The sequence below is a fragment of the Paramormyrops kingsleyae genome, chromosome 9 (genome assembly GCF_048594095.1).
Source record: "Paramormyrops kingsleyae isolate MSU_618 chromosome 9, PKINGS_0.4, whole genome shotgun sequence".
NCBI classification, from domain to species: Eukaryota; Metazoa; Chordata; class Actinopteri; order Osteoglossiformes; family Mormyridae; genus Paramormyrops; species Paramormyrops kingsleyae.
In genome coordinates, this window is record NC_132805.1 from 30,769,274 (window position 1) to 30,782,163 (window position 12,890).

Consider the following 12,890-nt stretch of genomic DNA (forward strand, 5'->3'; position numbering starts at 1 on the left):
TTCTGCCTATCAGGGAAAAAAAATCCTGAACTTCAATCATCTTCCCAATGACTGTTATGGGGAGGAAATTGATTTATTTGAAGACATTTCAGAGCAGAGTTTTTTTCCTGGGGTTCCTTTGAAGCCCGGTGCGGAGGGATTTATGCCGGAATGTGACTGGGGGCCAGCCAAATATTGGCAAGTAATAAAAAAAAATATAAAAGAGGAAGAGATTAACTTTATTGGGCGATGGACAGACGACTGTGATGCGTCTACATGCCTCGTTAAAAACGACGCTTTAAGCAAACAGGTGTAGGACAGACAGGAAAGCCAGCAAGCACAAGCTCGACGTCCAACCAATCAAAGCCAGCCGATGGGCCACAATGCATCTAAATACACAAAGTAAAAAGCCACTGTTTTTACACTCAGCACTTTAAGAGAAGTAGATGATCAAACAGCAGGTCACGTGCCCTGCCAATCACGGAGAGCGCCCCCTGCTGCTTACCTGCTCGTAGAATTTGTTGTGGCCCACATAGTAATGGGTGTCGAACGACTCCTCGGTGACAAGGACGCGATGCCTTTCCCCGACCTGAAACAAGATGGTGGGGGGTTAGCTCGCTCGCAGATATTCCACTGGCTTCCAGAAATCACCAAAGTTATCTACATTCACCCGGAGCTGACAGTTATACAGATGCAGTACAGATGCAGTACAACTGGGCCGTCAGTGTTTGGTTAAAGGCATGACCTTGTGACCTGACCCCCTGACCTTTCTTAAGGACAGACCTGAGGTCAGGACCACACAATCACTACCAGCTGACTGCAGTGATGGTCTGATCTGCCCGAACATGCAGTTTCCAACACGCCGTCTTTTCCCCCATTCAATAACGTTTGTTGCACTGCATATGTGCCATTTCCATAACCCATTCGTTGACTGATGTACCAGACGGTCAGGGCCGTCTGCTAGTCGCACAGAAGACCACCTATGATACGCGTCAGGCTCCTTTCTGTGCATTTCAATGTGCTCTTGCTAAAATGGAATAGACTGGATAAAAGTCATCACACAGAGGAATAGGCTGACCTCACCACACACAGGGGCCCGAGACCTACTGAGGGCCCAAGATTCGCTGAGGGCCAAGGACCGTCTGAGAGGCGTGAGACCTCGTGAGGGGTTAAGAACCAGCTGAGACTCAAAGACCTCCTAAGTGCACCATTCTTAGGGTCTAAGACGAGGTTATGATCCATAGACCTGCTGAGAGCCGAACACCATAGCAAGCATCTAAGACCTGGCAAGATTGAAAGAGGGAGAGGATCTGCAATGAGGCTCACTGCGTGTCCAGCTCTGGCGTGGGGCCCCGGGGGCCCACCTGTACGGGGCCCCAAAGCCCTGCACCCCATCTTAGCACAGTATGGGCAGCTGTGGATACCCTAGATGTACAACACTGATGAAGGGCTCTGGCGCTGTAGCACTCCAAATAAAAGAAGGGAGCGTATTCTGCAATGCGGGGTGGGGGGGGGGGGGGCAAACGCCTTTCACTTTATTTAAAGCGGCAGGCAGCATCTGGCCTTTTGAGACGACAGCTAGCTTAATGCAGGCTGTCTGAGCACTCGCCCCCTTAAAGGGGCTCTTTTTGTTTGCCCCCCGCCCCCCCACGCACCCCCCTCCTTTCTTTCCCCCCAATCGACAGATGAAAAGGCAAGAGGGGGATGGCTGGGGAGGCGGAGGGGGGGGGGGGGGGCGTGTGTGCTGGAGCCCTGATGTCAGAACACCTTGCAAAGGCTTCTAGGGCTTATTGAAATTCACCAGCGACCCCCCCCCCCACCCAAATGGCGCAACAGGATGGGGGGGTGAATGCAGAGTTTAATGGAGCTCGCAGAATGGCCCCAGCGGCACAGACAGGTAATGATGGCAATCTGCCGCGCCCAATTACAACAAAGGGCTACATCTCCATAGCGATGCAACAGCTAGCTTGCAAGGGGGGCTGGGGGGGGGGGTGCAGACCACATCTGTGCAGCTCATATCTGCTGAAGTGCAGAGCTTCGCACATGTGCTCACGGTCCCACACAGAGCCCGGGAAGGGGGGCGGGGGGGGGCACTTTCAAATTAACCCGACATGGAGGCCTGGCAGCCCCCCCCCCCCCCTTGCTGACGCGAGGTCAGCGAGCACAAAAGGAGCGCTTGTCCGCACACCGCTGGGCCTCCCCCCCCAGTCTCCCCTTTACTCCCTCAAATAGAACCCCCCCCCCCCATGTGCAAACACGGACCTGCTCTTGAATGTCACAGGGGGCGGGATTCTGGCTTTAAAACCCCGGTGGAAACGGGAAGGGTGAAGAACGGCAGGAAGCCGTCACAGAGCCGCGAAGTGCCGTGGCGAGAGCCGGTCCGCCTGAATCCGCTCGGAGAGAAACACTGGCCTTTTTACCAAACTCATCAGTCTTACCAACAGCTGATGTGTATTGTGAACAAACTACAATTTATTTTCACAAACGATCATTTCATCATGCAAAATCCACCACACTACAAAAAGCGTAAGAAGATGGCCAAGCGCAGGCTAAAAGGTGAAACGGTCCTTCCACATCACCGAGATTCCGTTCCTGAGTGGGTGTATATCGCTCTCGCATTCGGGCCTGTCGGCCGGTGAAAGCCACACGTCCACCTTGAAAAGTGCGAAACGGCCCAACAGGCTGATCTCTGCTCAGGTAAACATCAGTCAAGAAGAAAGGTCAGCGTGTGAACTGGGAACACCCTGGTTAGCTGCGCACACCAGACAGAGCCGGGCTTCACCCAGTCAATCTCAGTGACCCAGAATCGTATCAGGCCTCCTTCCGGAACAGTGCAGAGAGGCCTTTGATGCAGAAGGCGAAGGCTTTTCATCTGCTGGCCTCCTCATCCATCCCTAATATCCCAGCCAGGAGGGTCCAGCACAGAGCCTGTGCAGCTCGAAGCCCGTCACCCCTCGAGGCCTCTCCCCCTGCCCGTTTCTGCTCCCGTAAACAAGCTTGCTAGGCAGGAAGGCGAAGAACAACCCTATCCTCGTATTCGGAACGCAGATTCTGTAATTACAGAGCAACTTAGGCGAAAACCTTGATGAATTCTAAAAGGATGAAGCTGAATTTCAGGCTGCTACATTAGCGCGGATTAGCCTCTGTGAGCACGCAAGCTAACGAGGGCTCTAACAAAAGGTGGACGGGGGGTCTTTGATACGTTTTATATGTATAATGCTAGCTGTTCAACAAAAAGACACATTCACACATGTTAATAAGAAGAGCGTCTGGTTTCAGAGGCAAAGCAGCTTTGAAATGAGCTATCGCATGAGCATGATTTAATTTACGCATTATCACGCTAAGAAAACGCCGATGGTAGTTATGTGAGCACACCCTTGGGTCAGCCGCGCCCTCAGGACGCAGCAGGCACCCACAGACCCAACACCACCCCCCGTCCGTTACTTAACACTTGATTGATTATCACCCCGCAGTAAACGGAATGACACCATGGTGCCCTCTTTTGGCCAGAAAACAGACAAGGCACATCAGGTCAGATAAGGTCCCTGCTGTGCTGGGCTGTCACCTGGGGGGCCGGCTGTCCTCACACCCCCGACAAAAAGAGTACTGACATACCGGCACGTCGGTTTGTAATGCAGCTAAATACAGAAATGAAATATATGTAAATAAACATAGATACAGCACATAGATCGCAACTGCGGAAACAAGGTTGGGGGGGGGGGGGGGGGGGGGTGAAGGGGGATATATACAGGTTATCAGGCAGAGGCTGGGAAGAGGAGCAGACAGTGGGATGTCACACATCAAGCTACCAATGAGAAGCAAATACATCCATGTAATGTACTAGCTGCTTATTGTGGGGGGGGGGGGGGGGCAGCATACCAGCTAGAGAGTAAAAAAAAAAAAAACCTAATGTGTCTGAAATAGGACCTTTACAAGTATGATTATTACACGGCTTGTTCATTACCAGAAGTTAAATGTTCAGTTATGTAGTTTCTCTCAAATTCTCTCAGTGTTTCAGTTGGTCCTGTGATCTCGCTCTCTCTCTCTCTCTCTCTCTCTCACACACACACACGTCTGTATTCATATCCTTGTGGGGACCATCCATTCATTTCTATAGGCAAAACCCTAATCCTAACAATGACCAGCTTAACCCCTACTCAGCCGAAACCTCAAAATATAAGACTTTTCTCAGTTTTGTTTGCCGATTTTATAGAATTGAATTTCCCTATGAGGGGACCCAAAAATGGTCCCCACAAAATCAAAACAACAGGTTTTTATCAGATTGTGGCGATATTTGATCCGCATAATGTAATATATACATAAGTCACACACATAAAGACAGACAGACAGACAGACAGAGACACACAGAGACACACACACACACACACACACACACACACACACACACAGAGTCTAGGGCCATGTCGATAGAGACTGATGGGCACCATGACTGCAAAGGGCCTCTGACAGAAGGAGTTCTGTTCTTACAGCTGGGGAACATTAGCAGCCCTTGGCTAGACTCTGTGACACAGATACAGAGAGACACACAGACTGACGGGGAGCAGTGTGGCGCCCACTTCATCAGGCGATCCTTAGCCACCAGGAACATGTAGAATTAGCTTCTGGGGGGTTGTGGGGGGGGGGGCTGGGCAGTGCGGTTAATGGGTCTCGTCAATGAGGGACGGCCAGACACAGGGTAAGATGTCGTTAACCCCCCCCTTCAGGGCTGGACATTCACTCGACCACCCCTCCATGCAGGGGGCCGATTGTGGGGCCGGACGGAGCTGGGAAAGGATTTATTTTTCATGGATCTGTTTCCTGGACCTGTTGAATATGCAAGGAACTGTGGGAAATCTGCATTGCTAGCATAAAAAAAAAAAGCGTAATTCAGTTATCGACGGCAATCATATATAACATGGTAAGCGGTAGATGGACTCCATAACTCATCCTTATAAATTCTGTAATCGTTTTTTGTAAGAGAGAGAGAATTCTGCACAGGAACTTCCAATTGTACACAGAAAATTATTGCAGGTTCCTCCTAGGGGAATAAAAGCTGACGCGGGTCTGTGATGCGAGGCCTCATTGGTGGGATAAAAGCCACCTACCGCAGGTCCCGATCACATTATAATCTCGCACACAGATCTCATTACACCCAGCTCGCCACGTCCAAACTGCATTAAGATTTTAAAAGAAATCATCCCCAGATCCGATGCTGGGTCATGTTTTCATCTCACAGCATAAAGACGGCACAGATTTCTTCCCCAAGCAATACAAACGCGGCTCTGATACGGGGAGATTTATGCGAGGCGGTGTGGGTTTGAGGCGGGGACGTGACACAGCGCCATGTCCGACGGCAAATCCCTTCGACTCGCATCGCCTCCGACTGGCATTTCGGAAAGATAGACGACGCTCTCCGCAAACAGCTACTTAAGTATGAAGCAAGGGAGCGACAGTAACAATCAGGAGGAAACCGAGATGGCGGCCGATACGAGGGGATCCAAACTGTATCACTATCAGGCAGAAAATTTAACAGCCAAGGTGGAGGTTTGTGGGGGAAATCTGCATTTATATGGCTTTGTGAGGAACCTAAAATCCAAGGGTGTTTTGATTTTAATCATATGAAAAATAACTGCAAACTCTGAGCACAGGTGAAGGGCAGACTGCATTTACATCACATTTTATTTATTTAGCAAACGCTTTATCCAAAGCGACGTACATTTTGCATTATGCGGCCCAGACGGTCCCCTGCAGCAACTGGGGGTTACGGGCCTAGCTCAAGGGCCCAGCGGTGACATCACTCTGCCGCCCAGGGATTCAACCCGGCGACCTTCCGATAAACCCGGAGGTGCACAGCAAAATCTCCAGGTGTTTCGATTTCAATCATTACAAATAACAGCTGCAACAGAACACAGGCGAGGGGGAAGGAAAGCCGCGCTGTATTCGGGTCACAGACAGCACAAGCAAACGCAAACACACACCCCCACCCCCCCTTCAGAAAGGAAAAGGTCCACCTGACAAAGAAATGATTCTGGATGAAGGCTATGTGTGATGGGGGTCGAGCTTTCGCTGTGCTACCCCACGGAATTAAAAATGAACCGCTTACCACGGCGAGGGTGTGTAAAGACCAGTGCGAAAATACATTTTTAAAACAGATACTAATGAACGGAATGTATTACTTAATACAAAATAACATTTATATTTCCTTTTTAGCCAAATTATATACATTAATTTTATAAATGACTCTACTGCCCCCGCCCCTCCCACACACACTGAGTAGAAAACACGCACTGCAATTACGGCATACTGCTTGCTAAATTTGTTCTCAGGCTAATGGCCATAACCCCCCCCCTCCCCCCACAAAGATTAATTCCCGCTCACAGGAGTGTCTCTGCAGCCCAGGCATGGAGGACGGCTGGGAAAGTCACCAGATAATGTCAGTGGCACCTCCTAGAGAGGGTTCAAATGCAGGCTGGGGCCATGGATGGATGTGGGTGGAGTCATACATGGGTGGAGTCAGATGTGGGTGGAGTCAGACATGGGTGGATGTGGGTGGAGTCAGACATGGGTGGATGTGGGAGGAGTCAGACATGGGTGGAGTCAGACATGGGTGGAGTCAGACATGGGTGGATGTGGGAGGAGTCAGACATGGGTGGATGTGGGTGGAGTCAGACATGGGTGGATGTGGGTGGAGTCAGACATGGCTGCCTCTGTAAAGATGTCAGCAGTGGCATGTAGCTCAGACAGTTAGGAATCTTTGCCAATGTCTGGTAGGTTGTGGGTTTAAATCTCATGACAGAGGCCCTTAACTACAACTGCTCCAGAGACACAGTCTGACCTGGCCTCTGACCCCCAGTTGAACTTTGCTACGGAAAAACACAAGAACTGCATGTGGGAGTCTTTTAAATGGAGGGAAGCGAGTTAAAGCCTCGTCCATTCAGAGCAGAAGACAAGCCTGCATTCCACCAAAAGGCAGCAGAAACCATAACAAGGCCAGTCCTCCCCATCCTGAAAAAGAGCACACTATCAGCGGGGATTAATTACTCTGCATTCATCAAGAACAAACATTTACACTTCATGAAGAAAGCTTTTCATAGCAATTCTACGTACAGTAGGATCTATTTATGGGTGATTTGATTTTCAAATACAACATCAAGGCTTTTCGGTGGTTGCAGAGATTGTTGCTAGCAGAATCATGATCCACTTTAAAAACCTCGATTTATACAAATTGAACAAATAATGACTAACGTCTAAAATCATAAGTAAAGTACAGGTGAGTCACAACTGATTAAAAAAAATTAAGATCAACAAACTTTATCACAAGTATGACTGAAACTCGGCATTGATGCCAGCGAACAACCATCCATTTTCTGTATCTGCTTGCCTCATTCAGGGTTGTTGGGGTCCGGATCCTATCCCACACGCTACGGGAGCAAGGCAGGGAACAACCCAAGATGGGACAATCAGCCCATCGCAGGGCACACTCACACACCAGTCACTCACACACCAGTCACTCACACACCAGTCACTCACACACACACACACATATGGGCAGTTTGGTAATTCTAATCAGCCTCAGCATGTTTTTGGACTGTGGGGGGGAAACCGGAGTACCCAGAGAAACCCCATGATGACATGAGGAGAACATGCAAACTCCACACACATGGAGCCATGGCAGAGACTTGAACCCAGGTCCCAGAGGTGTGAGACCTTCGACCAGGGAACAACAAAAGCTGCATAACGCAATACTGAGTGTGAAGGAATCGCATTTGAGATTAAAGACGGCATAGCCACGCCCTCCTCAGCGCCATGGAAACGCCGTGTTCTCCAATCAGAACCACAGCTGTTCTATACAAAGATAGAACACACAGATACTGACATCTTTTGCTTTTCTTTTTATTGTCTTTATTGTTTTTTTTTAGTTCTACTCTTATTTTGGTATTTCAATCTTATTTATTGTTATCTATGCTTTTATACAATTATTCTTCATATTACGCATTTTCCTTACGAGCACAATCCTAGAAGAAGGTGGAAAGCATTTCAGTACATGGTGTCTGTCTGTGTATGGGACAGATAAAATCTGGAACTCAAAGAACCAGGGCAGCAGGTTCCACTGTGTAGGGACTGTCCGCAGGTTCCACCGTGTAGGGACTGTCCGCAGGTTCCACCGTGTAGGGACTGTCCGCAGGTTCCACCATGTAGGGACTGTCCGAGCCGGACAGGCCTGGTAGGAAGTAGCCAGATGCTGCCCCCTTACTGCACCCACACTCCGTATTTAGAGACAGAGTAGCCGAATTTACGAGGGCTGCACACACCCCTCCCTGACAAAAAAGCCATCCCAGACAGAGACGAACACCCCGGGAGCAGGACCACAAGGGAGACTCACATTCATGCTGAGTAATGGGGGGGGGGGGGGCGGTGGATCTGTGCTTTTGCTGATGGGGTCGGACTGGGAGAGCGTGAAATCTCCCCAGTTGGGGGGGACTCATACTGGACCCTGGGGGGTACTGCTTTACACGCACAGAACTGGTACATTAAAAACAAACCCCCCCCCCCCACTCTCTCTCTCTCTAGGCTCCATCTGTACCGGACCACGTCATAGCAGAGAGAAACCATGATAAAACTGAAAGGGGGGGGGGGGTGATGATGTAAACACCCCTGTAACAAAACAAACAAAACTTCATCGTGGGGAAGGTGGGGGGGCAGATCTGCCGGCCGGGGTCATGAAGGGGGGGGCTATAATGGCGCCTGATTAGCATGAGAAAGGCAGTGAGGCAGCCGCCCCCCACCGCTGGGCACTGCATCTCATTAAGGACAGCTGAATAACAATCATCAGCCCCCCCCACGCTGAATAGCGCTTGGCAGTACTGTGTGCGTGCAGCTTGGGGTCCTGTCAGCTTACTAATGCTTTCTTGGCTGTTGAAACCCCCCATTTTAACGCCCCCCCCCCATGTTTTTTGGGGCAGCTTCTTTGGTGCACTGCTCTGCACCTGCGTCCGATGCATTATATCTCACAGGCTCCCCCCCCGCCCCATAACCCGCCCCCACCCCCCCCAATGCCTGTGGAAATGCGGGCACTTTAATTATTTACAATTACTGGGCGGCGAGTAAGATTGGGCTCCCGTGCAGAGCGATGCCGGCGATGCGACGTAAGATCATCATTAAGGGGGGGCCGGCACCGTAAGGGGGGGGGCGGCACCGTAAGGTGCAGCGAGCAGGCCGTGCCGGCCGCACCGTTTATAAACAGATTTTAATAATGCCGCGTAATTAAGTTACTATCAGCAATAGTGAGTAATAACTTTAGGGGCATCAGCTAAAACGTTAACGAAATGACAATGCCACCATCAAGACGGCAAAAGCCAGTGACACACACTTCCCTCCAACGGATAAACGGGCTCTGGAGCACGGCCAGATCCGCGTCTATCCGACCACGGGGTGTTTCTGATTAACCCGTGAATCTGTTCCGGATCCGCTCTCTAGACCCCGCGGAGCAGAAACACACACGGCCAGCACGCCGTCTGCAGTAAAGGCCGCATGACCGCCGCCTAAAGTGCTTTAATAAACACAGTTTAAAATCCATTTAGGAGATCGGCCCCCTTTCTGCGGATCTGGCCTCCCCCACACGTCGCTATGCGCAAGGCGGAGAGCTGGAAGGCCAGATTCGGCACATGTCCCACAACATCGGCTGATGCTCCTGACGGCCGGGCCCCCAGAGCGTGGTGGGGGAGGGGTTACCTACGGTGACACTTAAGGAAGTCTCCTGCCATCAGACGGAGACTCCAACTCAGGAATCACTCCCAGACTGCCGCTCAAAACTCGGATAAAAGGTACGGCCCCCCAGGGGTTGGTGACGGTGGGTGAGAATGTGCCCCCGATGCAGATCAAGGCCACGATGACTCAGCCCCCCCCCCCCCCCCCCGATCCTTGTTCTTCAGAGAGCTCCGTGACGCCGTAAGAGCTGTCATGGCATAACAGAAAAATCCGTCATCAAATTCCCACAGCCGCATCTGACAGGAGGCATCTCCGCGACAAAACATCGCGTGAAATCCACACGGAGTAGACAGGCGGGGAGTTCTGGCGGGACGATGACGATCAGAGTTAGGGCTTGAGAGCTGGTTATCAGAAATATTTAATACATAAAAAGCTAGAAGAATATTCAGCTAATTTCTTCCTACAATATGTATTCCATGTATCTTATTCATAAGCCTTTTTAAGTGCAACTATCAGAACTTCTAATTCTTTTATCAGCTAACGATACATTTATATTTTCATTTATTAAGCTGAGACTTCAATCCAAAGCGACGTACATTTTCGGGAAAGCAAGGTCAGAGGAATTGGGGATGAAGAGCACTGCACATGGGCTCAATGGTGACATCACTCTGTGGACCCGGGGATTTGAACCAGCGACCTTCTGATCACATGGGGGAAAAAAAAAAGTCGTAGCACGCTGAGGCTGATGCTAACTGCCCGTGTTTGTTCACAGGGATAATTAGCAGGCAGAATCGCAGCTTTGCAGTCTAAGATGCAGCCGGCAGGCCTGTTGCTAGGCAAATGACAGGATCCCATATCCCACTCATACATCTGACCCCCCTCCCTCAAACCATCTCCATCCTCAGCTCCAGATTCCCGCTTTTCCTGCTTCCTTACAGTCGCCTAATTAAACCTTCCTGACTCCCTAGGGGAACATGGAAAAAAGTTTGCCGGTGGTTAACGCCGACAGGCCCTCATTCGGGAGGTGCGGGTGGGGGGTACGGCACCCGTCTGTCTTCGAGGCCCCCACCAGGAGAGTGCCGGCGCTCCTAAAGTGGGATGAAGGTGGACCTGCGTTCCGCCAAGGGTATGACAGACGCCGGAGACAGACAGCAGAGCGTGTGACGTCCTGGACGTGATCGCACACTGCAGATAACGCAGTTAATAATCTGACAATGAAGACAGTGAAACCGGTTCCTCAGATAAACAAATCCCCCCCCCCCACTGAGAGTGAACTAATTCTAACATCGCCCAAGGAAAGAACAAAAGACACACAAGACAGGCTTGACTCCTGTGCATGTTCTTGTTTACCACGACATTACATAAAGTTCTAAGATCCCCGTCCTGCTGTGATGAGACCACGCCCCTTCCAATCATATTTCAGACAGAGAGCGTCTTATTGGGCAGCCCCGGGCGGGGAGGGGTTCCATTTAGTGGAACTTAGAACTGGGAATGACGTCACACCCAAGTTAACAGCAAGTCGCTAAGCCATTTCGCTGTACCAGGGACCCGTTTCAAAAAGCAAGATTTCTTGCTGACCCGGATTTAATTTACCCCAGTTCAATTTCCTTTACCTTCGTACTTACATTTAGGCCAGACCACCTTCAATCTGTTGTCCGCTTAAGCAATCCTGCTTAATGAATTGGGCCTCACTTATTTGTTAGCCATTGTTAGCAATATGAGTGGATAACAACGCATTAGGCAGTATTTTGCACATAAAAACACCGTAGCAACACGTCCACAGATCGCGGTTGGACAGTACTTGTGCGTACGACCGATTTAATGAGCCACAACTACGCACGTGCTAATAAACAGTGTAAAACTACAACTTTCACTTATGTTGATAAAGGACGCCGCCATCTTGAATTCTGAGGGTGTGTCGATTCCTCCTAGTTAACGAGTCGGGATTCTGACTTCAGGCGACGTTCCGGTCGAAATTTCCGTCTAGGAACTCTGAATTTACAAGTTACGAGTATCAAACGGAAACGCAACGTTAGGCTGTTAACTTCAACTGGAGGCGACGCAGATGATGCAAACCAGCTTAGGAGTAAAGATCTCTCCATCCGTCGCACAATTGTCCTGGAATGATTTTGCATAAATTCATTCCATTCTTTCCAAGGATGCGTGGCACCTGCAGTGGGGGCCCTCACAGGGAGGGGTGCACATGCAGGAGACGGGGGCCGGCATATGGACTGGACGGAAAACGGATGTGTCCCCCTTTCTGTCAGTGGCGCCAGGAGCACGACATGGGGTCCATTAAGCGTGATGGATGTGTGTGTGGGGGGGGGGGGTGTGGGAGGTTGGAGTGGCCCCCATTAAACATAGTGGGACAGGGGTGTTACGCACCGCGCACTCGCCTTCGCTATCCCTGGTAGCTATGTGGGGCCCCTCAGTCACACGTCCCCCGGCCCCCGTCTGCAAACGAGCTCTGCCATTAGTGGGCGGACCCATCCATCTGTGGACCCCCCCCCCCAAAAGGCACAGAAATAAGGTACAGCAGTGGAGGAATGGGGGGTGTCAAGGAGAACCTGAAGGGTAACCGCTGGGGGGGGGGTGATGTGCGGTATGGCCCCCTCGACCCCCCTCAGCCTGCTTTCCCGCAGTCTGGACCACACCATGGCCCGCAGACCGCAGGGGGTGTTGAACTCACCAGCGTGCAGCAAGAGTGCTTCAAAACAATGGAGAATGGAGGACATGCCAGTACAAACACAAACAAACACAATAAAAAAAAAGAAAAAAACACCCCCAGTTCATTCTGAAGCAAAACAAAAGAACGTAAGAGGAGGACTCATGAGTAAGACAGACGATGTTTACATTCACCGCAGGTCACCGTGTCAGACGTGGCTCCGGGTTCGAGGCAGCCTGCTCGGCACCCTACCCACCCCGGGCGCAAACCTTGCTGCAGAACGTGCCCCCCCCCCCCACCCCAGTCCAAGACTCGCTGTATTGCACAAAGCAGGCCGGGAATAACACTGTGCTGCATGTTTCAGCAGGAAGTGAGGCGGAATTAGATTTATCCTATAAAACAGCGCTCTGGAGTGAGCCGGCCCGGAGCGCTGCAGGTATACATTATACATAAACACACTGAAACTGGTGGGGGGGGGGGGCAGGAGACCGGGGGGGGGGGGCAGGAGACCGGGGGGTGCTGGTTTGACTGGAGGGGA

The 12,890-nt window shown here is 50.9% G+C and overlaps 1 protein-coding gene across 1 annotated transcript in view; it reads right to left on the reverse strand.

Annotated features, from left to right (window-relative positions):
- cdkal1 (CDK5 regulatory subunit associated protein 1-like 1) overlaps positions 1-12,890 on the reverse strand; it is a 203,727-nt gene that overhangs the window by 18,238 nt on the left and 172,599 nt on the right. Inside the window, exon 13 of the mRNA XM_072716755.1 lies at positions 485-568. Coding sequence (XP_072572856.1) covers positions 485-568 — 84 coding nt within the window. The remainder of the gene's footprint in view (positions 1-484; positions 569-12,890) is intronic.